We start from the raw sequence: 25,175 nt of genomic DNA, 5'->3' as shown, positions 1-25,175 counted from the left end.
ATTTAACGTACAGAAGTGCCTTTTAAGAAGCAAAGAGTTCCATGTGTGTGCTTAAATTGAAAGCAGTGGGCCAAACATACAGCTGGTAAAATCAGCCCAGCTCTCTTGCTATAGAACTATGTCAACTTCACATCAGGTGATGCAGTTTTTCTTTTGAGTATTGTGGAGTAACCATACAATTATTTAAGATGTGACTACTTTATGAGCATGGCATGAGTCTCCCCAACAAGGAGAACCGACAGAACTAGGTCATTAAACTTTCTAGCATAAGCTCATTGCTCTAATAGTAGGAAGAAAAAGCAGGAAGATAATAAAAACTATATCAGTTAAGAATCCACCAGATAGGCTTGTGTCTATCCAGTAGGTCAAATCTGCCTCACACAGGCTTCATGCTTTGTTCTGCCTATGTCTGGGAAGTACCAAAACAAAAGGATACTAAAAAATAAATAAGAATAATGGAAAGTAATCTGTGAATTATGAAGATGGACACTGAGCACCTCATACCTCTGTCCCTTTGTATACCTCTACTGCTCTCCCTCTGTACTGGCCCTGAACAGGACCTGAGTAAAAAACTGGTGAGCTAAAGAACTTAGACAAGAGCTGATAAACTGCACTGAAGACAGTTTTCATTTCAGTTCACTTTAGCCAATTAGCCACACCTAATCAGGAGTCATTTGAACTCCCTGTCTCACATTTCAAGGCTAGTCCCATAATACTGTTGTTTAATATCATCATTCAATATTATCCAATTGTGTTATTTTTTTCCCAATATCAAACTGGATTTGTATTGCAGAAAGAGAATTTTCAGGCAAAAATTATTTAGAAAACATGTGAAAAGATAATCAGGTGCTGAATGTATTCCAAAATTTTAGAATGCCATATGTGTAATTTTTTTTTGAAGACTTTTCAAAAGAAAACAGGAGTCATTGATCTAACTGCCAGGAAGTTAAAGGAGGGTAACACCACTTTAAACAGGTGCTTATTGGATTCCCAAGTGCAAGCTTTAAATGAAAGCCCTTGAATGACTGCCAGCAGTTTCCAAAATTCAGTGTTTTCTTCAAGTTTGTGAACACAAAAAAATGCAATACTTACCCACTTATAATGGATGAAATAGCCATCTACATTCACTTTATAGGTCTCAATGCCCAACTCTTTTGCCAGCCGGAGAACTCGGTTTTGTGTAGGTCCCACATAAGCTCCACCAACATCTACATAATTAACCTGTTTGTTCTGTCAAAAGAAACAATACAGGAATCAAAAGCGCTGTAGAAAACTCCTGGGTACTAATACCTAGAATCAGGAAGAATTATTCCATACTGAATAGCACTGCAACTGTATGAAGAGGAGACAGGGCATACTGACTAACGTTGGCAATATTGAGCCCTGAAATGACAGACACACAAAAGATCAGTGTCGTTACTACACCATATGTTCAACAGGGATTAACTCATTTAAATTTCACTATAGTTTTCAGTATTGGCTTTTTATTTTCACAAAAGGCATAAGAATATAAAGAAAGATCCAAGTAAATAACTTGGTAAGAAGTCTAACCTCACTCTCTCAGAACTCATAATACTTTACTTGCCATTGCAAAACCTTTCTCAAATCAAAACTACCTCAAGCACCAGGGTTGTTGTTTTTTTTTGTTTTGTTTTGTTTTTTTCCTTCTCTCTGCAGATACCTACTTACACTTAATGCTGTAGATGCTGAGCACTGCATTGCAGTATTCAAAGGACATAAGCTCCTTTGCAGCACAGCAGACTGTGGATCTACCCCATTGCACCTGGGCTAGCAGCCTCTAGCCATGCCTGCCAGCAAAGGCACTCTGCACATAACACTCAGAACAGCATAATGCTCACTTGGGAAGCAGGCAGAAAGCAAGAAGTTTGAGATACATGCTGTTACTAGCAGGTTGATTTTCCAAGGCAGTAACACTTCAGAAAGCTAACTTTTTAACGTTTATAGCAAGCATTTGTAGCCAGGCATTTTCAGTATCACAGAGGGTTGCTGTTTATGTTTCATTTATCATTATTTCTACAGAAACACCACTGTTTACCATTGGTTCCCAAGCAATGGCATCTGACCTAATTTAAATCTCTCCCATTTTTGGGCTGGGAGGCAGAGGTAATGCCTGTATTACATTATCCTGTGCCTCAGGTGACTTGTCATTTCTTTCATTTTCTTTTTAATGGCAACCAAGATTAAGTCAAGTTTTAAAAGCAGGATAATGTTAAGTGATGCTAAAACATATACCTGCTTTAGTCATATCTATAGCCCTGCTCAAGCCACTTCCTACATAGCTATCATGACTGCTAGTTTGCGAAGTGAGAGGGCAATGGGAGGAAAAATACTTTGACATTCACAGCCTCAGATGATGCTTTTTTCTCTATAATCACAGAATCACTGAGGTTGGAAAAAACCTCTAAGATCATCTAAACCAACCACCAGTATTGCCCACTAAACCTAAATATACGTCTATACCCTTTTTTTAAACACCTCCAGGAATAGTGACTCCAACATCTGCTTGGGCAGCCTGTTCCAGTGCCACATCACTCCTCCTGAGAAGAAATTCTTCCTAACATCCAACCTGAACCTGTTGTAACTTGAGGCCATTTTCTTGTCCTATCACTTGTTATATGCAGAGCAGATCCTACTATGGACAGAGGATATGAACAATGTGGGCAGAATTCAATTACCTTAATAATGATTAACAGCATTTTAGATAGCCCAAGGTATCCAACACTTCAGTGCACCAGCAGAAAACCTGCAACCAGAGGCCAGGCAAGGTATCACAGTTCAGCTATAATAGTATTACATGCACAAGGTTCTTAGGAATCTAAATTCCATTTTATGACTCTCACAGTCACTTCTGAATTAATTTTAAATTGCTTTCTGTCAAAGGAAGCCCACTGACATATATTATGATGCAACTTGTGTTCAAGCAGGGCCACCTAGAGCTTCTTGCCCAAGAGCATGCTCAGATTGCTTCTGAATATCACCCAGAAGGAAGAAGTCTCTGGGCAACCTGTGCCAGTGCTCAGTCAGTTTTAGAGAAAAAAAGTTTCCTGATATTTTGAATAGCACCTTCTTTGTGCCAGTTTATGCCTCTTGTCCCGTTACTGGTCACCACTGAAAAGAATAAAGCTCTGTCCTCCTTTCATCCTCCTTTCTGATATTTATAGATATCGATATAAAGTCCTGTCCTGAGCCTTTTCTTCTCCAAGGCAAACAGTCTCATCTCTCTCTGCCTTTCCTCACAGGAGGATGCTCAGGTTCCTTCATTACCTTAGTGGTGGCCCTTTGTTGGATTCTCTCCAGTGTGTTTGATATTGCAACTTGTACTATTTATTATCTCTATTAAAAAGATAGATGGTAAGATTGAATGAATCTGAACTGTTTGCAGACAACACAAAGCTGTGTGATGCAGTTGATATGGCAAAAATAAGAGATGCCCTCCAAAGGGACTTGGACAGGCTTGAGAAAAGAATCCATATGACCTTTGTGAAGTTCAACAAGGCCAAGTGCAATGAGCAAATCAGGGCAACCCCTGGTATCAGTACAGACTAGGGGAGGAATATGTGGACAGCAGCAACATGAAGGATTCAGGATACTCATGGATGAAAAACTGGACATGAGATAGCAGTGTGAGATTGCAGCTTGGTGTAGATAATCTTTAAATGTTCCTTCCCAGCCAAATCACAGATTTCTATGATTTCATGTTCTTGTCTCTCTTAAACTAGGATCCCAGAACTGGACACAGTACTCTCAATGTAGATTCACTAATACTGAGTAGATCACCTCCCTCCACATGCTGCCAATACTTTGCCTAATGCAACCCTCACAAAAAAAAAAAAGTGAGATTTCTTTGCAGTACATTTCTGGCTCATATTCACCTTTGTGTACAATAGTATCTCTCAGGTCCTTCACTGCCAAGCTGCTTTCCAGCTAGGTGCCACCCAGCCTGCACTCAAACCTAGGGCTGTTTCTCAACTTGGCACTTCCCCTTGCAGAACTTCATGAGGTTCCTATCAGCCTATTCCTTCAGCCTGTCCAGGTCCCTGTGGATGGTAATATGACCCTCTGGTGTATCAACAACTTCTCTCACTTTTGTATCATCTGTCAACTTGCTGAGCATACACTCCATCCCACTATTCAGATCATGACATGGTTGTGACAGCATCTCATCGACAGTGTTCAGAAAGATTGAGTCATTGAAACACGTTCAGATAAGCTTGTGAAGGGACAAGAAAGCAAGACATGTGAGGAGCAGCAGAAGGAGTAGCAGCTGTTTAGTCTGGGGAAAAGGAGGCTGAGAGGAGACCTCACTGCTCTCTAGAACCTCCTGATAGAAGTGGTGTAGCAACGTGAGAGTCAAACTCTTTTCTGAAGTAAGAAGAATAGGATACAAGGAAGTAGCCTCAAGTTCTGCTATGAGAGTGTTAGACTAGATATCAGGAAGAATTTCTCCACAGAAAGGATGGTTTGGCATAGGAACAAGCTGTCCGGGGAAGTGGTAGAAGTGCCATCAATGGACATATTTAAGAGATACGTAGATGTGGCGCTAGGGGGAAAGGAATTAGTGTTAAGTGATGGCTGGACTTTCTGATCTTATGGGTCTTTTCCAATCTAAATGTTTCTAGCAACATTAATGAATACATTGAACCCTGGGATACATCATTAGGTTCATGTCTCCCTCCACACTTCATTAAAGTGATCACCAACCTCTGGGGTTGAACTACCATTTAGGTAGTTTTCAATCAGGCTATCCCCCAGAACTGCAAAATGAGCCAGCAGGGAAAAAGACTGGCATGGATGAACAGGGAGCTTTATTGCTTTATTTGAGGCTCCAGGAGAAAGAGAATCTACCTCCTGTGGAGGAAGGGACAGGCAACTCAGAAAGAATACAAAGTTGTTAAGATGTGCAGAGAGAAAATTAGAAAGGCAAGAGCCCAGCTTGAACTCAACCTGGCTGCTGGGTTAAAAGAGAAAAAGAAACTTGTACAAATATATCAACAGTAAGAGGAGGACCAAGGAGAATCTCCGTTCTTTACTGGATGTGCCTGGGAACAAGACCACTGAGGATAAGGAAAAGGCTGAGGTTCTCAATGCCTTCTTTACATCTGTCTTTATATGTCACACCAGTTGTCTTCAGAGTACTCCACTCTCTGACCTGTAAGTCTTGGCTGGGGAGCAGAATAAAACTCCATAATTCAGGAGGAAGCAGTTAGTGACCTACTATTCCAGCTGGACTGCCACAAGTCCATGGGGCTGAATGAGATTGACCTGAGAATGCTGAGGAAATTGGCGGAGGTGATAGCCAAGCCACTTTCCATCATCTATTAGCACTCCTGATTGACTTGTGAGATCCCTGAAGACTGGAGGCTTGCCAATGTGACTCCCATCTACAAGAAGGGTCATAAGGAAGATCTGGGGAACTATAGGCCTATAAGCCTGACCTCAGTGCCAGGGAAGGTTATGGAGCATATTGTCTTGAGGGAGATTACGCAGCATGTGTGGGACAACCAGGGGATCAGATCCAGTCACCATGAGTTCATGAAGGGCAGGTCCCTCTTGACCAACCTGATCTCCTTCTATGACCTAGCGACCCATCTGGTGGGCTGCCCGGGAAGGTCATGGAGTCACCAACCCTGGAGGTATTCAAGGAACATTTAGACATCATGTTGAGAAACATGGTTTAGTGAGAACTGTTGGTGATATTGGGATGGTTGGACTGGATGATTTTTGTAGGTCTTATCCAACCTTGGTGATTCTATGATTCTAATTCCACTATCTGCTCAACTATCCCATGCTTCATAGTTTCTCTATGAGGATGTTATGGGACACATTGCTGAATTACTGAGTTCCAGGCAGACAGTATCCATTGCTCTCCCACTGTCTATCGTAACAGATAGATAAATTTTCATCACAAATTGTTAGGCATGACTTCCCCTTGATGAATCCATGCAAACTGGTAACTTTCTTGTCCTTCATATGCCTGGAAATGGTTTCCAGGATGAGTTGCTCTACCATCATCCCATGGACTGTGTTGGAACTGAGGCCTGTAGTTCACGGGGTCCTCTTTCTTGCCCTTCTGGAAGACTGATGTGACATTTGCAGTATCAGCACAAATGAGAGAGTCAGGAATTTCAGGAAGCACCTACCCTGATAGTGAATGTCCTTCCTCCAACTCTGTCCCGGGCCTCAAGCACCACCACATTAAGCCCAGATTCGTACAGCAACTTGGCAGCCGACAAGCCTACAGGAAAAAAAAAAAAAAAAGATAGTGTGCTCTAAACCAAGAGGAAACAATCAAGCACAATGGTCAAAAACTGAATCAAAGATTAATGGTCAGAAACTATAATAATGTTTCCAAAGATTCCTGCAAGAATTCTGAAACTTTTCACAGTATCTTATCATGACTGCTGCTTAGCTGCACTTTATAAGCAACTGCATAAACAACATTCCACAGATTTAAAGTTGCCTCCACTGGGTTAGCATTTTTGGCTTCTTAAAGAAAGTAAAATCTCTTTTAGTATGGGTGTGCATCTGATTTTTTATTTTGTATAGTGCATAGAAAGGGGGAGCTCACCATGTGGGGCTTGTGTAGCTAAAGTAATAGGAATAATATACCAAATAGATACGTTCCAGCAAGGTACATTTCCAATTTCTTTTCTCACCCAACTCTCCACTTTACTGCTGTCCACTGTCCTCACAATGAAAGAAAGACTACTTCACTGTCAACAATAATTTTAAAAACAGAGTTTGATCATGGCAATCAAATAGCCTGTATGTAGATACTTTATAAAAGGAATTACCGCCTCAGCAAAAATTATCTAATTATGGGATTTTGTGATAGATGTACTACAGAAAACCAAAAAATTCAATAGGACAGGAGTCCTCCTCACTTTTTACAAATGAGAAATGAAATTGTTAAAAGCAATCATGAGCTTCTGAAATCGGATTATCCTATTGTCCTGCAGGGCAATTCGGCACTGAAGCATTGTTCCTCTGGAGTTGTTTCCCCTCCTTAAGTATACAAAAGCCAGACTTATTGATCAGAACTTCCAAGATACCCTTAATAACGAATAATAATATTATATTCATGTTTATTGCACTACTTCAAATTTGATTAAAAGCAACTGTTCATGAGTCCACAAAGAATGCAAGTCTTAAAAGGTCAGATGAGAGAAATCAGGTTCTGAGCAGCGTCAAGTGTACTCAGTTAATTTGAGGAAAATATCAAATAGCCCATAAACATTTGTTTATGTGATCTTTTAATATGGTAGTGGGACATCATTTACTGGAAACGAGTGGAAGTTCAGAAGTCTTACACTGAGAGAAAAATTCTCAGTAGGAGTGAACATCTTATAAGTTGTTATAACTTTTTTCAGTACTTTTTCCTGTGCGAGAGACTACAGACAAGGTGGTTAATTATAGTTACTGTTCATTCTTAAGTCCTTTTGCTAATAATGTTCTCATACTCAGCATAAAAAAAAAAAGTTAAGTCTGCAGTGTTGGAAACACAAACTGCAGCATTTTCTTATAATACTTTCATATTTTGAAGAATTAGTTTTCAAAAATTCACATTGGTTACTGTCACAAAAATGTGGACTTCCCAAATACATAACACAGAAAGTTGAATTTATGTGTTTTTCATAAACTGGACACTCAGGCATGAATGGTAGTTCCTTTACAAGAAAGTCTCTATACATTAGATGCACAGATAATGCATAGATACGTATTTTGAAAACTTGCGTAGGAACATGAAGTGGCAGAAAATCTGGTCTAGGTATGAAAAAAAGATTGCATGCAAATCCAATAACCTCACTAGTGTCAAAGACTCGCAACCTTATCTCTTATTTCATACTCTTATTTTCATAGCTCTCTAGGAAGAATAATGGCTTCATTGAATTAGGTTGAAAGTTAACTTGAATGTTGGTTCATACCTACATTATGTGATGCATCCTAATAAAGAAAGTCAGCTAAAGGATGGGGAATATGTGGTAATATGACTGAGGTTCTCTATCCTGCTTGTTAATGTTTCACTCCAGCCAAATAGATACGTATATTCATTATTGTTAACCCAAGAGTCATTGTGGACTGGCGCAAAGAAGAAAAAAGAAAAAAAAAACAACAAAAACCCAGCTTCAGAGCTATAGAAACTGGGAAAGGGCAAGAGATACACCAGGACAGTAATAACGTAATAGCAGTTGGCAAAGAGCCTGACTGAGAATCTAAAACAGTGCCAATCTGTAAATTCAGGTTTACAAAACTTGAAAGGCCAATGGCACAGCATAAGCAGAGGTGGTGACAGTTTTATCTCTCTGAGATTAAAAGCTGAAAATTAGATTCAAAAGGTCAAACAAAAATATGTATATTTATGCAGCAAATAAATAAATAAATAGAGCAGATTGAAATAGTTTTGTTCTCTTAGCAGAATAAAACCAGCAAAAAAGGCAGGCAGGGACAGAGGCTGGAGAGGCTAGAGAGAAGTATGTTGATTGAAGACTGTTACTGTGCATTTATTGGTTTGAAGCACAGATTTTTTGAAAATGGAGGACTAGTGAGAACAGTCACATGCAGAAAATATCTACACACAGCTACTGAACTCAACTCTTCAGCTCAATACGCAGTAGTGCTTCTACATGCGTGTCTTAAGCACCCCACAGGTCACAAAGCCTGCATGCTTTTGAGACATGGACTAATCAGCCTCAGAATGGACTGCCATGCCTCCTCACCACAAGTATGTTCTGAAACCAGCCACAAGATCCAACTTATCCTGCAAGCACAGCACACCAGGTAATGCCAAGCAGTGACCAGTGACCTCCTGGACCAAAGCTGGGACATGGGCAAGACATTCATGATATATTTGTGTATGCCTGTAGGACAGCAGCACAGACATTTCTACTGCTGCCACCCCAGCCCAGTGCCTTCTTCCTAAGCTGGAGACCTATGCCTTGATTAGCACATGTAGGGCCCCTTCCTGTGACTGTAGCAGGCACTGTTTCACAGCCTTTTACCACACCGCACTTGGAGACATTCTCCTCACCTTGTGATTCCTCCCATCATCATCATAGCTTCCAGCACTCAGGACTGGTGCTGTGCTGGTTGACTTCTCTACATCCCCCAAGTCTGAAATAAAGATAAAGCTGCAAAGGACCCCAAATCACTGGCTGTTACTTATTCCATATACTCTATGAGTTTGAAATATTATCTGCCTCAGAAAGATGAAAAGAGCCTGCCAAAACCAAGCCTCATTTGAAGTATCTGGCTGGAGAAATTCACTTGTTATTAGATCAGAATAAACAAAGCCGGATGACTTATACATCTTCCACAAGGGTTTCTATGGTAATCTCATACCAGGCTCTCTGTGTCTGAAGACACCACACAAGAAAGCTCTTCTCCAATTGATTCTGCAGTGCTATTAAGGGCCGAGAATTGCTGTGACCACAGATCATACCACTCCTGCTTTCATTTCAGAAAATTATCATAATGCTATCAAGCAAAGTGGTTTCAAGTGCATCAAAACACAGGATACAGACAAAAAAAAAAAAAAAGATGATCTTATGCCAATCTGAGGACTATCAGGCATACACCATGGATAAAGCAGAGAACAATACTAGCCTGATGGAAAAATCAGCCTTTCAATATCTAAAGGTGAGCTACAGGAAAGAAGGGGGCAGACTCTTCAGCAGGGTGTGTCATAGAACAAAAAAATAGTTTCAAGCTTAAAGAGGGTAGTTTTAGATTAGATGTAAGGAAAATGTCTTTTACAGTGAAGCACTGGAACAGGCTGCCCAGAGATGTGGTGGATGGTGGGGATTCCTGGAGACTTTTAAGGCCAGGCTCTTGGCAGTCTAATGTAGCTGTGGATATCCCTGTTCATTGCAGGGTAGTTGGACCTGATGACCTTTAGATCCCTTCCATTGTAAGGATTCCAAGAATCTATGATTCTATGTGAATACTACACAGCACACCTGCACCTCATGGGAGAGAAAAGTTCCATCCTACAGATAGAGCCCGAGGCTGGAACTTAAGAGACCTCACCTTGACTCCCACCAGAGCCACGTAACATGGGAAGTGTTTCCCTATGAAACAGAATATAGAGCATCTAAACAGGTAGAGTTCTGTACCACAAATGGTGAGAGATAAAACAATCATAAAAAGATGTTACTTTATTGGAAACATGATAGTATGGTACAGAAGAGTAATTCTACTCTTCAAAATATGCACTCTGTAAATCCAGTTCATCAAGCAGGTTCCCTGATGTGCCGTGATGGGAGGCAAAAATTACCAGTGTCTGTCCTAGAGACAGCACTTCTAACAAGATGGACATTGAGCATTTGCAAAATATACTAGGGCAGTATCCATAATGAAAGGAAGTGAGGGCAATCTAAAATTATGAAAACATCACCAAGCCAGGCAGAGAACAGTCCTGACCAAATCTAAAAGTTTTGGATCCCCCTCCCTTCTCTTCAAATGACTTGCATCATCAGGGTAACAACTACGTATTTAAACTGAAGAGTAGCTCACCTGCACTATGTATGTATGACAGAATGTTAGAATCATTAAGGTTAGAAAAGACCTCTAAAACCATGTAGCCCAGCCACCAACCTACCCCCACCAAGCCCATGACCATGTCCCTCAGTGCCACATCCACATGGTTCTTAAACTGCCCCCTCTGGGGACAGTGACTGCACCACCTCCCTGGGCAGCCTGTGCCACTGCCTCACTGGTCTTACTGTGAAGAAATGTTTCCTAGTATCCAAGCTGAACCTCCCCTGGTGCAACTTGAGGCCATTACCTCTCATCCTATCACTGTTACCCAGGAGAAGAGGCCAACCCAAACAGGAGCTATGGGTACTCTGCTCTGTCACAAATATCCTGCAAGGCATGGCTGCATGTCTAACCAGGCACTGTCTTCTCAATTACAAGTAATGCGCTCTCACTGTGAGCTCTACCTGGGTTTGCTGCAGCCAGTGTGACTGTGAGGTTACACTACAGCACAGCCTTGCAAAACTCTTACACTGCCTCCAGACACTCATACCTGGTGAAAAAAGATGACACTATGGGCATGAGGACTGAAAAGTACTGATAAGTACACGAGGCATTTCAATGTACTAGAGAAGCTTGATTTTTCAGTGACTTTTAACCTTTCTAACTGAGGTCAAACTATGTGTCACATCAAGCACACCAAGAGAAAGAGAAAATTAACTGTTACCATGGAAAAGGCGACTGCTGTTTTTCTGGATGTATTGTTTATTTGCTAGTTTCTTACACAAAGAACATTTGCCTTTTACGCAACCAACGATGGGGTTAAAGTTTACCAAAACCAACTTAATACAACATTCCTTCTTGAAATCCTTGTTCATATACCCTTCTTATACATGAAGTGAGACCACTACCTTAAGTGTCTGTTGTAGTAGGCGTGGACGAGGCAACAAACTAATTTTTGTGGAGTTCTAGCAAGCTTTACTTGAATAATTTAAAGTCAAAATCATTATAGAAAGTCTCAGCATTTTCCTGATCTTAACAGTGGAATAATTTTTAGACCTTTCTGCTCATTATTCTAATATATATCAGTAAAGTAAGACAGTAGTCAATACATCCTCATTAAAGCTCCACTGTAACAGCATGCTAACACTGATATTGTTTTTGCTGTTCCACTGATGGAAAACCTAATTTTTTCAAGATACAATTGAGTAATTAAATCTGGCAACAGCCACCTAAGAATTATTTCTTGTTATTCAACCCGAAGCCACTTTGCCAAGTAAACACAAACCTGCCAATAAGAGATGCAAAACATTTCTATCATGACTATAGAGTAAAATCTCCCCTTCTTTCTCTTTTTCCTTCTTCCCCACAAAATATTGCTTTCACTGAAATTTTTCTGCACACCTTGAGTTTTAAAACACAGGCAAAATGTACTCAGTTGCATCAGATTACTCCAGAGAAATCATTAACAGCACACAGAAGGCTGATAATGAAGGTATTGTTTCCATACTACAAGTCTGCAGGATCTAAAATTACCACTGAAATGGAGTAAAAAACCTTATTAATGAAGTTTCACTACCTTAAATTTGCACAGAAAAGCAAGAATACACAGCACTGGCTATATTCATTTCTCCTTTCAGTGTTGCCTAACACCAGAATACCACCACTAGCTTCCTGTTTGTCAGAACCTACATTTGGTCTTTCTATGAGCTTTTTCATTATCCCTGTTGTAATGTATTCAGCACTGGGTGCTTTTATTATACAATTTGTCATTTTCAGATAAAAGATTCTTGTATATATCAATTCTCTCCCTCTACCTCCATCAGACATAATCCTGTTGATTCACCTAAGATTTCTACCATAAAGAAACATGTATTTTCTGTCACAGGGTACACTGCTTAACTAAGAGCAAGCCGCTCTCACTAGTTTCAAAGGCACTAATGTCCAAATACTTTAAACAGATGTAAACTGTCCTAGAGGGCACAAAGACACTTTCTCATACAGAAACACAGTGCACATAAAGAAGAGGGAATTGTACTCAGAGGATGATTCCACTCCTACGTACATACCCACTGTGATTTTCAAGTCCAAAATCTGGCTGCAGTAAACATCTCTCCCCAGTATAACTTCCTTTATGTCCCAAAAATAGAGGCAGAAAAAAAGTTAACTAGCACAGAGTTCAAAAGGGAACATTCTCCTTCTCCTTACATGTGAAAATGTTGGTAGTTTGATACCACCTAGTTCATGGAAACATCTAAGGTGCTTATATATATATTTTTTTTTTTTTTTTTACTTTGATCAGCAGGCAGAATAAACTTCTATCAGTTAAACAGCATCTGTCAGGTAAATAAATCCATGAAAAAACATATCGCTGCAAATCCATAATCAATATCATTTCAATATCAATATCAAACCACAAATACTGAAAACATCAGCACTGGTATTCCTGGGAGAGACATAAAGCTTGTCCAACCCCTGTTCTCATTATGCTATCATATTTTGATATATGCCTCAAATACTCATCTGTTTCCTTTGATTGCTGGAGTAAATAATGCTCTTAAGACTGCAGAACAATTGAACCAACAGGAATATTCTTTGCCAACTTCCAACAACTTGCAGCTAAGCCTGGGACATGATGCAAAACCTGCTTCCCAAGGAGAAGCCATAGATTTAAAGAACACTTTCAGGAATTATGAATTTGCTAATCAGTGAATCACATTGCTGTATATACTATTTTATCTTTTTACCAGAAACCAAAGGAGCACATGATTCATACAGTAACAGAATCAGATGTGATAACTTAGGTTACCACCTGGGTTAGGTAAGGTTTATAAGTGACATATTTACCATAGAAAACCACACGAAGAACGTGATGAAAGAAGAAGAAAATAGAATCATACAATCATAGAATGGCTAAGGTTGGAAGGGAGCTCAAAGCCCACCCAGCCCCAACCCCTGCCGTGGGCAGGGCTGCCCCCCCACCAGCTCAGGCTGCCCAGGGCCCCATTCAATCTGGCCTTGAGTGCCTCCAGGAATGGGGCACCACAGCTTCTCTGGGCAGCTGTGCCAGTGTTGCACCATTTTCTAATATTTCTGTACTTAGCATCCCAACTATGTTTTAGCCAATACTAAATATATTGCAGTGAGCATAACACAAAGGCATGCCTTCACAAAAAAAATGAACAGTCATAAGATTTTGTATGTAGCAAAGCATAAGAACATGTTATGAAGAAAGAGACAAATAGAAACTGGCATTTGTAAAACTGGCTTATTTGTAAGCACTGTCCATAATGCCCTTAACATTTTGTATGGGGGAAGAGGGTTGCTCTGTTCCTGCAGTGAATTCTTCACCTAGTAACATTCAGCTGGCCAGCAGTACATGGGGAACAGAGAGCTCTATGCAACATTTACTCCTGCATCCAAAAACATGGCTTATTGGGATGTCAGCTCCAAATGACAGTACTATCCCTGACTACTACATTTTCTGTTGGATACAGAAGGAAAGCAAGAATGAATTGCATAGCCAGAGCCCAGCACAGGGCACATATAAAGAGAGAAACACAGGACATGTTTTAGGAGACAGCTACTGCACTTCTCCAGGACAAATTCTGGAGGTGGCACTAGAAAAAAAGAACTACAGAAAACTACTCCAGATTTACACAGGTGCAACTGATTTTTATCTTCTACCAGTAACTGTGTGTTTGACAGTTTATCTGACACCACCACCCACCAGCAGGTTGGTATGCTGTCAAAACAAATAGAGCAGTACACAGAGTAAATTGTGCTGCCAATGTAGCAAGAAAGGAAAAATCTGCATCTCCTCATTATTCAGTATATCACTCCAAATCCACAGCCAACGCGTAGGTAGCTCAAGTAGTGGGGTTGTCGATCACAAATTGTGGAGCAGGAAATGCCAAAGTACTCTTCCATGGAGGGGAAATTAAAACCTATCTAATAGAATATCATATGCTTTATTTCAAATAAAGACTAATTACTAGCATTTTTACATCTCAGCTTCCCCTACAATTTGTGGCCCTTGGACTTCTCTATAAACACAACAGAAAACACTGCTGATTCCTGCATGTGGCTGGCAAATCCAAGCATCTGTTTTCTTCAGCCATGAGATCTCCTTGTTTCTAGCTAGGAACAAATGTGTTTTTATTTTGAAATAAGAACTGTCTGTATCAAAGAATGACAATCGTCAGTGAAAGTTTCAATTACAGAAGTATTTCCCTTGTGCTTTGTTCTTGTAATGCAATGTGCTGAAAACTCTTCCAACATATTTACATATAAGTTCCCTTCAACTTGCCTGCTTTTGGCTACATTTGTCCATACCTGACATACCCGTTCTGCATTATGCTTATAATCGGCCTTAATTATCCATGTGTTTTATAAACTGGCTGCCAATGTCTAAATTTCATATGTTAAGTGAGACTGACATGTAAACACACTCCAAACTTCCAAGTGAAAAAGTTGGGATATTTTGCTTATACCCTTCTTTTCCCAATTTTGAACTATTTGCCATAGAATGGCTTGGGCTGGAAGGGACCTAAAGGTTCCAACCCCCCTGCCACAGGCAGGGTTACCAATCTCTAGATCAAGTATTAGGTCAGATTGTCCAGGGCCCCATCCAACCTGGCCTTGAACACCTTCAGGGACAGGGCATCCACAACCTCTCTGGGCAGCCTGTATCAGCACCTCAACACTTCCTCAGTAAAAAAAACTTCCCCTGACATCTAATCTAAATCTTCCCTCCTTTAGTTTAAAACCATTCCCCCCTGTCCTATCACTATCAGTGACAGTCACCTTCCTCCCTGCTGGCCACCCCTCTTCTGATGGAACCCAGGATGCTGTTGCTCTTTCAAAGCCGCAAGCACACACTGCTGGCTCATGTTCAGTATTTCATCCACCAGGACCCCTAAGTCCTTCTCAGCAGGGCTGCTCTCAAGGAGCTCTTCTACCAGTTTGTATAAATATCTGGAATTACTTCAACCCAATTCAATCCTGAAATTTCAGGGTGTGGTTCCTACACTGATTCTTTTTGGCTGGAAAATCTTCGTCAAAATTGGCTGACTATTTCTAAACATTCAGGAAACGAACATCCTTCCAAAGTTTTTGAAACAAGTTTTTCTTTTCTTTTTTATTTCCAGTTTTGGAAGTGCTACCAGCAGCAACTTGAAATTTGGCAAGGAGGTAGCCTTTGAGTTGATATAATTCATTTTGTTATCCTTAGGAAAATATGCCCCAGTAAGGTTAGTTGGAAAGCTCTGAGGAAATACTTATGTATAAAGCCTGACACAGGTCATTTCCTAGATCTTAAAAGCTGAAATATCTAAGCATTTGGTAAAAACTCTCAGAGCATTCAGGGCTGCACAACCATTAACAGGCAGTCCTTACAGAGTGAGTGAGCATGCTGGAGCTCCGTGTAAGTTTAACTCATGTATCAAAGAAATGGGGTACGCCCCATCCTAGGGTTATAGTGCCAAAAAACAAGACCGCTGTAATCAAGGACAGCTTGGGGAACAAGTAGTGGAGCTGGGATTGGACACTGTGTCAAGTAGGACACCACCCATCATGCCCACTGAGCAATTCCCTCAGTGCCACATCTGCATGGTTCTTAAACCATCCCCTCCAGACAGTGACTCCACCATCTCCCTGGGCAGTCTCGGCCACTGTCTCACTGGTCTTTCTGAGAATAAATGATTCCTAATATCTAATCTGAATCTCCACTGGTGCAACCTTTTACCATTACCTCTTGTCCTAAAGACTTCCTTAACGAAGGGACCTCTTCTGGAGACCATCAATACTGCTCTACATAGAGGATAAACCTCTACTAGTTCTCAGCTAGCGTATAGCCCCTTACCTGAAGAAGCAGAGGACTCTCTGATGGGATGTCAGGTTTACAACCCCACCAGGTAATAAGATATAATTCCATGGTATGTCACATGCTATCATTTTGCTGCCTTTGACAAATGGGGGAATAACACAGACTAAACACCTAAACTAAATTGCATAACCAAAGAGTCAGAATCAGTTCAAACCAGAAGAGCATCTTCTGTTCACTAGAAGTTCACTAGAAAATCCTCAGAAGAGAAAATGAAAACAATATTCTAGGCATATACATATGAATTCCCCATGGATATGAGGAAAGCCTTTAATTCCAGTTATTGATTTATGTAATATGCTTGAGTATAAAATGTTATAATTACTGTTAACTGTAGAAGGTGGACGCTATCCATTAAGCATGACACAAACATGTTCCTGGAACCTTTACTGGACACCATCCACACTTTTAACGTGCACATCCATGTAAAAAGAGGAATCAAGCTCAAGCTCTGCAGCTCTCTCTCTGCAAGAGTCTGGAGGTACTTGCTCAGGCAGTCTGGCCAGCTTGAACATTCTAACTCTACAGAGTACAGCAGAAAGATCCCAGTGGCAGAGGCCACCAAAGCAGAGTTCTTCCCTCCACAAAGGGCTCAGTGCATGAAGCACCCTTGGTACCCAGCTTCTACTTTCCTATAGGTGCAGAGCTGATTTTGTATCTCTTGCAGTGACTGCATACAGGTGTGTGTACACAGAGACCAAGAGGATGGGCAAGAAGATTGCACTGGCTTTTACAGAAACTCTCTCTCAAGACCATTCCTCACTCCAAGAAACAGATACTCCCAGAGGTGCCAGTCAGGATTTGAGACGTATTTTGCTAGGCACTGTATGAGTACTTTAAAAAGCTACTGTCTTGCTACTGGGAAGCTCTCACAGCATAGCAAGCAGCTTACTTATCCCTCACACACATTTCATGTATTAAAGAACTGGTTTATCCCAATGTTTCCTAGCATTTCTGGCAAACATCAAGTAACGAGTATTAAGGATATAACAGTAGCAGAGAAGAGAGTAACCTCATCAGATGATACATTTGCAGTTGGCTCTTCAGAGAAACAAGCAGCAGCAAGTCAACTCTGAGATGAGAGAGACGTAGAGTGGGAAATCCTGCCCATACTGGAGCATATTTTACTGTTTATCTGACCAGAATTGAAACCTTAGATGCATGTTTATAAGACCAGAAATCAGCACTTCATCCATAGCTGAGGGAGGTATCTTGGTACAGACAGAGCAGCTGTGTGAAAGGCAAAAAAAAAAAAAAAACCAACAGCTGACAGGAATTATTGTGTCCAGCTACAATTGGCACTCTGTGTTAAAGATGGATTAATTATAAAATAAGGCATTTATTGTTCATTTTTCTACAGGCGCCTTCTTTAAGTGATGTATGTCCAAATCCTTAAGAGGTAAACTATGCCACTGGTATGACATAAGGGTTTCCATTGGCAAGAAAAACGTTCCTGTACCTCAAGAGTGTTAAGATGTTTACTTGTCCTCCTAATGCCTCTGACAAATTTTCGGGGACTGAAACACCTTGAAATTTCCTGCCTGGATCCATTTTAGATTTGACAGTAGGCTTTAATCCAGGAAGTGTTCTGAACTGGTCTACAGATGTTCACTCTATAAGTTGAAGTATCAAATAGAAATGCACTATTCCAAAACACTACTGTAGATTAGAAAACCAGAGGAGCAAGGTTCCCTCAAGGGATGAAAAGCTTCTCAGGGCCCTAGAAACCATATAGAGATCACACATTCTGGGTGGTAATTCCCTAAGTGGACTACATGCCTTACAGGAACCTTGAAAATGATGACCAAATGACTTATGCTACACAGGCATCTGGTAAAACCAAATAGACACGCTGCTTTGTGTATCACATCATTACAGTTTCATCACAGAATTAGAGAATGGTTTGAATTGGAAGGGACCTCAGAGCCCACACAGCTCCAATCGCTGCCATGGGCAGGGCTGCCCCCCACCAGCTCAGCACCAGGGCCCCATCCAACCTGACCCTGAGTGCCTCCAGGGATGGGGCACTACGGCTTCTCTGGGCAGCTGTGCCAGCGCATCACCGCTCTCTGGAAAAGAATTTCCCCCTAATATCTAACCTAGATCTTCCCTCTTTCAGCTCAAAACCTTTCTCCCTTGTCCAATCACTATCAGACCATGAAACAAATCGATCTTATCAGATCTGAGCCATATTTTGGGATTCACTGTCCTGGTAAGGAGGGAAGCACCCATCGCTGTGGGGAACTTGGCCACCTGCATAGTTTATCTCTCAACAACACCACCTGTAGCGAGCGAGCGACCCGTCTGCGCAGGTATTCCCGGCCGCCCTTCTGCAGCACTTCGCAAAAGAGCACCAACACCCGCCCTGCACGAGCAACCCAAAGAAGCACCGACGAAAAACATCATTCTAAGAACGCGAACCCTCCAGCGCGTATCCCTGCACTTTTCCACACCTGTACGCGTTAGAAAGTCACCTCTTCCTACAGTGTCCCCTCTGACGAGCGAAAAGTACAAACCCCCCACGAGAAGCGGACACATCCTAAGACGCCCATATGGATTTTTTTCTCCTTTTTTTCCCTCCCTATGTGTGGACTCGGAGCCATCGCAGACCCGACCTCGCACAAACGACCGCCCAATCCCCCGCAGGGATGGGGCCATCCCGGGCACTCAGGCGGGCGCTCCGCAGCCCCAGCCACCGAGCGCCGGATGAGCTCCGGGACCGCTCCCGACGGGGACGTCCCGCTGGGCTCCGACTCCGCGCCCTCTGGGACCCACCTGAGATACCGCCCCCGACCACCACCACGTCGTACGACTCGACCATAGCTCTGCCGCTTGCTCCGGCCGCTGCTCTCAACCCACCCTTCCGCGGCGGCGGCTCGGGACCCGCTCCCCGCGGGCGGGAGGACAGAGCCGCGCCGTCCCGCCCGCCAATGGGAGCCGCCAGGGGGCGTGGCCTCGATAAGCCCCGCCCCTCCCGCTGTTCTCCACGCTCCCGGCCCGACGGGGCGGTCGGCTCTCGCGGAGAGAGAGAGATGGAGAATGAAGCATTAACCTTCACGCGTTCACCCCGACGATGCCCGCAATAACAGCTGGTTGGAAAAATAGCAGTTCTGTTTGTACTTGTACTACTACGCTTTGGTGTTGAGGCCGTGGTACATCCTGCAGCTCGCCCGCTTTTATTGCTGAAGTGTAAATGTCATCTCTGTGCAGCTAAGTAGAAAAAATAGGCAGACCACCTGTGTATAGCCTTCCAGGTAAACACAGAAGACCTTTAAAATTCACATAATTATAGGAAATCCTAATGCCACTTCGTGATAAATATTGATATAAGTTCTGGGAGATATCAGGTTTCGCTATCACCTCCATACCTGAGTAGGACCAAAGGAATGAATGGGATTATGATGCTACACAGGCAGTGCTCACAGAAATGCTTTGACTTTCCTACAGCTGAAATAATTATGGCTTCTGATTTGTTCTAATTATGCCAATGCAAGACCACAGTGACTAGAGGCAAAAATACGTACAAAACCACTAATCTCCATGAGGGTTGAGAATAGGAGACAGAATAGTTCTTCCAAAGTAGAAATAGGTATTTGAAAAATATCTGCTATCTAGAAGTATCCAGAATCTAAAGGGGGGCTATAAGGAAGAAGGAGACAGACTCTTGAGCACAGTCTTATAACAGAACAAGAGAAAATGGTTTCTGACTAAAATATGGGAGGTTTAGACCAGGCACAAGGAAGAACTATTTTTACAATCAGGGTGGTGAGGCACTGGCACAGGTTGCCCAGAGAGGTGGTGGATTCCCCATCTGTAGGGTGAATACCCAAAAAGAATAGTACCCACACAAAATAATGAAGGTGGATGTTATATTTTTGTATAGCTTATCCAAATGGTATAAAGACAAACAGTAAATTAGGAAAGTCTCACCCAGAACTCCACATAGGAGGGGATCTCCAACAAGAGATCCTTCCCCAGTGGTGGTCAGCCCTTAAGTGGGGTCTGGGAGAGGTGGAGCCAGACTGCACCCCTTCCGGTCACACAGTGCATTGCCTTCACCTGTGCTCCTGCGGCTGACTCAGTGCTCACCTCAGCTGATCCAGCAGTGCTTCAGGCCCTGATTCAACAGTTCACATACACCAACCCTGAGGACACTCAAGGTCAGGCTGGATCGGGTAACCTGATGTAGCTGCAGGTGTCCCTGTTCACTGCAGGGGAGTTGGACCAGATGGCCTTTAAGGGACCCTTCCAACTCTAATGATTCTGTGATTCTACTCTATAAAAAGTGGGTGTGCAGTACTAGTCCAGAGAGGTGGAGGGACACAAGTGCCAGATGCTAATGTAAAACTGACATATAGCTCTCAAGGAGACTACTGACTGACACAGCAGTTCATTGTCACTGAGACTGTTGCCGCTTCATGCCAGAGTCAAGTGAGCTTAGAGGGGACAGCCCAGGATGGTGAGTGATGGGTATTTTCAAAAAGCAAGTGCAACACACCAGCAGCTGTTTGTGCTCACTGGGGAAAAAACATCTCTGCTTCTTGAGAGTGGTACGGAGAACTGCTCTCACAGTTTGCTGGCCCTGCTGAGTGGATCACAGGGAACTGAACAAACAAAAATCGTCACCAATTGTCACTTCCCTCAGTATACAGAAGCCAAGTTGGGTGGAGAGCAACAGAAACATTCTTTTCACTAATGAGGAAACTTGTGTGCATCTAGATAACTAGATGAAAGATGAGGTTGCCAAAAATTCTCTGCTGCTGAATGCAGCTGCAGCTGGCTTGTTAAAGAGCAGTAGAGATTCACATGGCTTTACCTAGTTCAGTTCTAATGATAGAGATGACATCAAAGTACAAAATACATACATAATGTTTGCCAGGCTGGTAAAATTTGATTTGGAAAGAAGTTAATTGATGCTCAAAACTAATAAAGAAATGCTCACCAGTGGGACCCATTCCTTATGTACTACCAAAAAAAAAAAAACAAAAAAAAAAAAAACAAAAAAACACCACCAACAACAAAACAACAACAACAAGAACAAAAAACAAACAGTGAGCAACTCTGGAGGGTGAGTGTAGGAAACTACTATTGCTGAAATTGCATCCTAGCAATATGTCTAGTTGATTTATGGCTGCTTCAGCGAATGAGTTTCAGTAATAATTCACTGAGCTTGGGAAACATGTATAATTGTTAATATGAAGATATATAGTATCACAAGTGTGATATCTACCAAGAAAACAAATTAACAATTAAAAAAACCCAACAACCACATATATAAATGTGCAGGACTTTCACTTGACATCACAGCTATGTCAGCAGTGAAAAAACAGTCATATAAGAATGAGCCAAGATGCACCAATTTCTTAGCCAAACAGAAAGAAAAGTATCCAAAAATAAATGATGTTATCAAGTTCTTTGTTTTGCCAATCAGTTACTGATGTGAAGAAGTCAGATATCTCAGGTTATGTTATCAGTAGCCATGGTCACATGCTATTTTTCTATCTGATCGTTATTCCAAATGATGAGTCAAATCAGCCATAATCATTGGAGAAGGCAGTGATATTTTGTATTTCTTGCTGATGTCACTTCTACCATATTTTGCCAATGCATTTGAGTGTCAGAACACAGAATTTGGCAAAATATGCTGGCATTAAAATAAACTACTTTTGTCAAAATAAAGAACATTCTCTGTTACTGATTGATGTGCCCATTAGAATTTGTTAGTTCTTTATGTTTTTAAGAGTGTCTTTCAGCAGATAAATACAAAGAAACATAGTGCTATAAGTGCACTATGACTAGAAGACTGATTGCTGTTAAGATCAGAATTGCCACCTCCTGACTACTTCTAAAGCCATGTACTTCCTGTATCTTAACAATGTCAGTAGAGATAGCTGAAGTATCCTAGAACTTGTCAACTTCAGTGTTACCACCAGCTCAAATTTTGCCATTAGTTCATGATCTGTGTTAATTGTCTACTTTGCAGGCACAAAGATGAGCTCTCAAGAGAATTTCAGAGCTATTTGCAAAGCTCGATTCACCTAAATCTAAATTCCAACATATTTTAATTCTGGCAATTACATGGTTAATACTCTAGTTTACACCAAGTTGGAACATGAAAAACCACAAGAAAAAAAACCCCAAACTCTTCCAAACATCAGACTTCATAGCTCTGATATGACCCCATTAGTTGGGCAACGATGTATATGATATGCAACATGATAGTCAACTTCAAGCCTCATCTGTAGGTGATACAGTATGTTGTAAGAGCAGTTTTCCATTTTGGAACAGTATCCTAGTACTACAGTAGATTTTAGATCTTCAATTAGCTTACATTAGTAATAATGTTTACAGAGTCCTCTGTAATTTTTTTCCCATAGATTTTATCACTAATAAACATGATAAATGGTAAAATATCACATGTAAATACACTTTGTTGTGTACTATGAGTAGAAAAGAAAAGGAAATGCTATTTTATGAAATTCCATAAGTAATATCCAAACAAACAACCCCCAGTCAAAATCTCTCCAATGTATTTGTGAAAATGGAAATAGAGAAAACATGTTCCCAAGTACAAAAGAAGAGGCAGTCCTGCCTCCTCCCCAAAGCTGATCCCCCTGGAGCAGGTGTCTCAGGGCTTGTTCAGCTTAGTTTTGAATAGAGTGAAGGATGGAGATCCTGAGTATCTGCTCCAAGGTTGGACCACCCCTACAGTGGAGCTGTTTCTCCTAATATTGAGTTGGAACTTCTCACATTTTCAAAGGGTGTTAGCTACACCTGTACCATCACAGTGCACCCTGGGTGTTTTGTTTGTTTTCCAGCTTGGCTCTTTTGGAAAACATGTCTCTTGAACTCTTCTGTTGGAGGTATTTTGGGAATATAACACTGGATAGTAGGTCTTGAACTTCCACCATATTTCCATATCCTCATTGAGTCTCCCAGGAGATGTTTGTCATCTCTACGGCTCTCTCTGGTTCTTTGGATACATAGATATTTCAACCAACAGGAATAGTCTTAAGAGGAGGAATGGTAAAGAGATTCTGCAAGATGTTGGTAAAACTGGTAAGAATCAAGATGTGAACAGTATTGTAGAGCATTAATGGACATTTTTATTGACTGGGTTGGATATTCCTAGTTTTTCAAGTCCACTTTGTTACATAGATGTGTCCAAAACTATCAGGAAAGAATCACCATATGGTAAAATAGTCTTAACCACTATGAAAAAGGCTTTTGCACACAAATATGGCTGGGAGAAGTTTATTCATCATTATTCATCTTTATTGGCATGTTTTCAACAATTACGGAGGCTTGAAGCTTCCTGGATATCTTTATTTCAAGCCCTGCACTAAGCTTTAATCAATGAATAAGCATCTTGAAGCAATTTATCATCACTTATGGTTATTAACATTTGATTAGATTTTATTTTATTTTTTATCTTATCACTGTAACCTTCTGAAGAATAACCCAGGCAATTATTGCAGGCAATAAAAATCTAGCACTTAACCCTCTCCTTGACTCATGTTTCCTACCCTCTCTGTTCCCAGGTGCTCTCTATCCCAAGAGTGAGGCAGTGGCAGTAGGATGCAGCACACGGGGCCATGGGAAGAGGGGCTTCAAACCAGTCCCTATTATTGGCAAAGTTTCTGCTCTTCAGGGATGGATTATGTACTAGACTTAAATCATTTGCTTTCCATCTCCTGCTCTGCTTCAGAGACACTGGTCCCATCTGCTGTGCTGCATGCAGAATGAATCACTCATGGCTGTGCTGCATTTGAGAGTCTGGAAAATTTGGGTAGGGGTGGGGAGAACAGGTGACTGAATGTCAGGAGATTTCTTAAAGCCATGATCAAAAGGTCACCTTTAATGTCCACAAGGAAATCTATTCAAATATATTCAAAACGTTTATCCAAATTTCAAAGTGCTGCTCTGTGACAGAAGGGATAGAATAACAATACTGGCTGAGGCTTATTCCCTAAGGGAAAAGTCATCAGATGCACACAGTGAGGTTCACTGTTGCCCAAAGAAAACTTACATACTGTCTGGAGATATTTTGCCTCAGAGGACTAGAATTAGAGATTGTAGGTAGTTTTAACCACCAGAGAGTTATATATATGTTTTCTTCTAGTGATAGTATAGTATCAGTAATTTCATTCTGTAAAATATTTCACAGAATCACAGAATTGTAGGGGTTGGAATGGGACCTCCAGAGATCATGGAGTCCAACCCCCTGCCAAAGCAGCTCCCTAGCCCAGGTTGCACAGGTAGGCGTCCAGGTGGGTCTGGAACGTCTCCAGAGAAGGAGACTCCACCACCTCTCTGTGCAGCTGTGCCACTGCTCCGTCACTGCACTGGGAAGAAGTTCCCATGCACATTTGTGCAGAACTTATGCTTCAGTTTGTGGCCATTTCCCCTCATTCTATTGCCACACACTGCTGAGAAGAGTCCAGCCTCATCCCTTTGCCTCCTGCTCCTTAGATATTTATAGACATGGATCTGATCCCCTCTGAGTCTTCGTTTTTCGATGCTGAACGGACCCAGGTCTCTCAACCACTTCTCATCAGGGAATTGTTCCCCACCATATATCATCTTTGTGGCCCTCCACTGGACTTTTTCAAGATCCCTGTCTTTTTGTATCAGGGAGCCCAGAACTGGACACAATACTCCAGGTGAGGAGTATTTGTCTATAAAGGGATTTAATAACTGAGAAAAAAAAACATTCATTGGCTGTAGTTATAAGAATTTCAGGTATATATGTGTGTATGTCTTTGTTTGCTTTCAAACAAAAGAAGCTGATCAGGGC

General features: G+C 41.5%; 1 protein-coding gene across 1 annotated transcript in view; it reads right to left on the bottom strand.

The window, feature by feature from the left end:
- The window catches only part of LOC136051919 (amine oxidase [flavin-containing] A-like), a 45,942-nt gene extending 26,686 nt beyond the window's left edge, over positions 1-19,256 (bottom strand). Inside the window, exons 1-3 of the mRNA XM_065741625.1 lie at positions 19,154-19,256; positions 6,162-6,256; positions 1,093-1,230 (exon numbers count right to left, since the gene is read on the bottom strand). Of these exons, the coding sequence (XP_065597697.1) occupies positions 1,093-1,230; positions 6,162-6,256; positions 19,154-19,199 (279 nt within the window). The 5' untranslated portion in view covers positions 19,200-19,256. The remainder of the gene's footprint in view (positions 1-1,092; positions 1,231-6,161; positions 6,257-19,153) is intronic.
- Between the last annotated feature and the right edge of the window lie 5,919 nt (positions 19,257-25,175).

Source organism: Cyrtonyx montezumae, unplaced genomic scaffold (genome assembly GCF_038088225.1).
Source record: "Cyrtonyx montezumae isolate F1298 unplaced genomic scaffold, pur_monq_1.0 scaffold_3, whole genome shotgun sequence".
NCBI lineage: Eukaryota > Metazoa > Chordata > Aves > Galliformes > Odontophoridae > Cyrtonyx > Cyrtonyx montezumae.
Note: the sequence above shows the minus strand (reverse complement) of the source record. Positions and strands in the feature narration are given on the sequence as shown.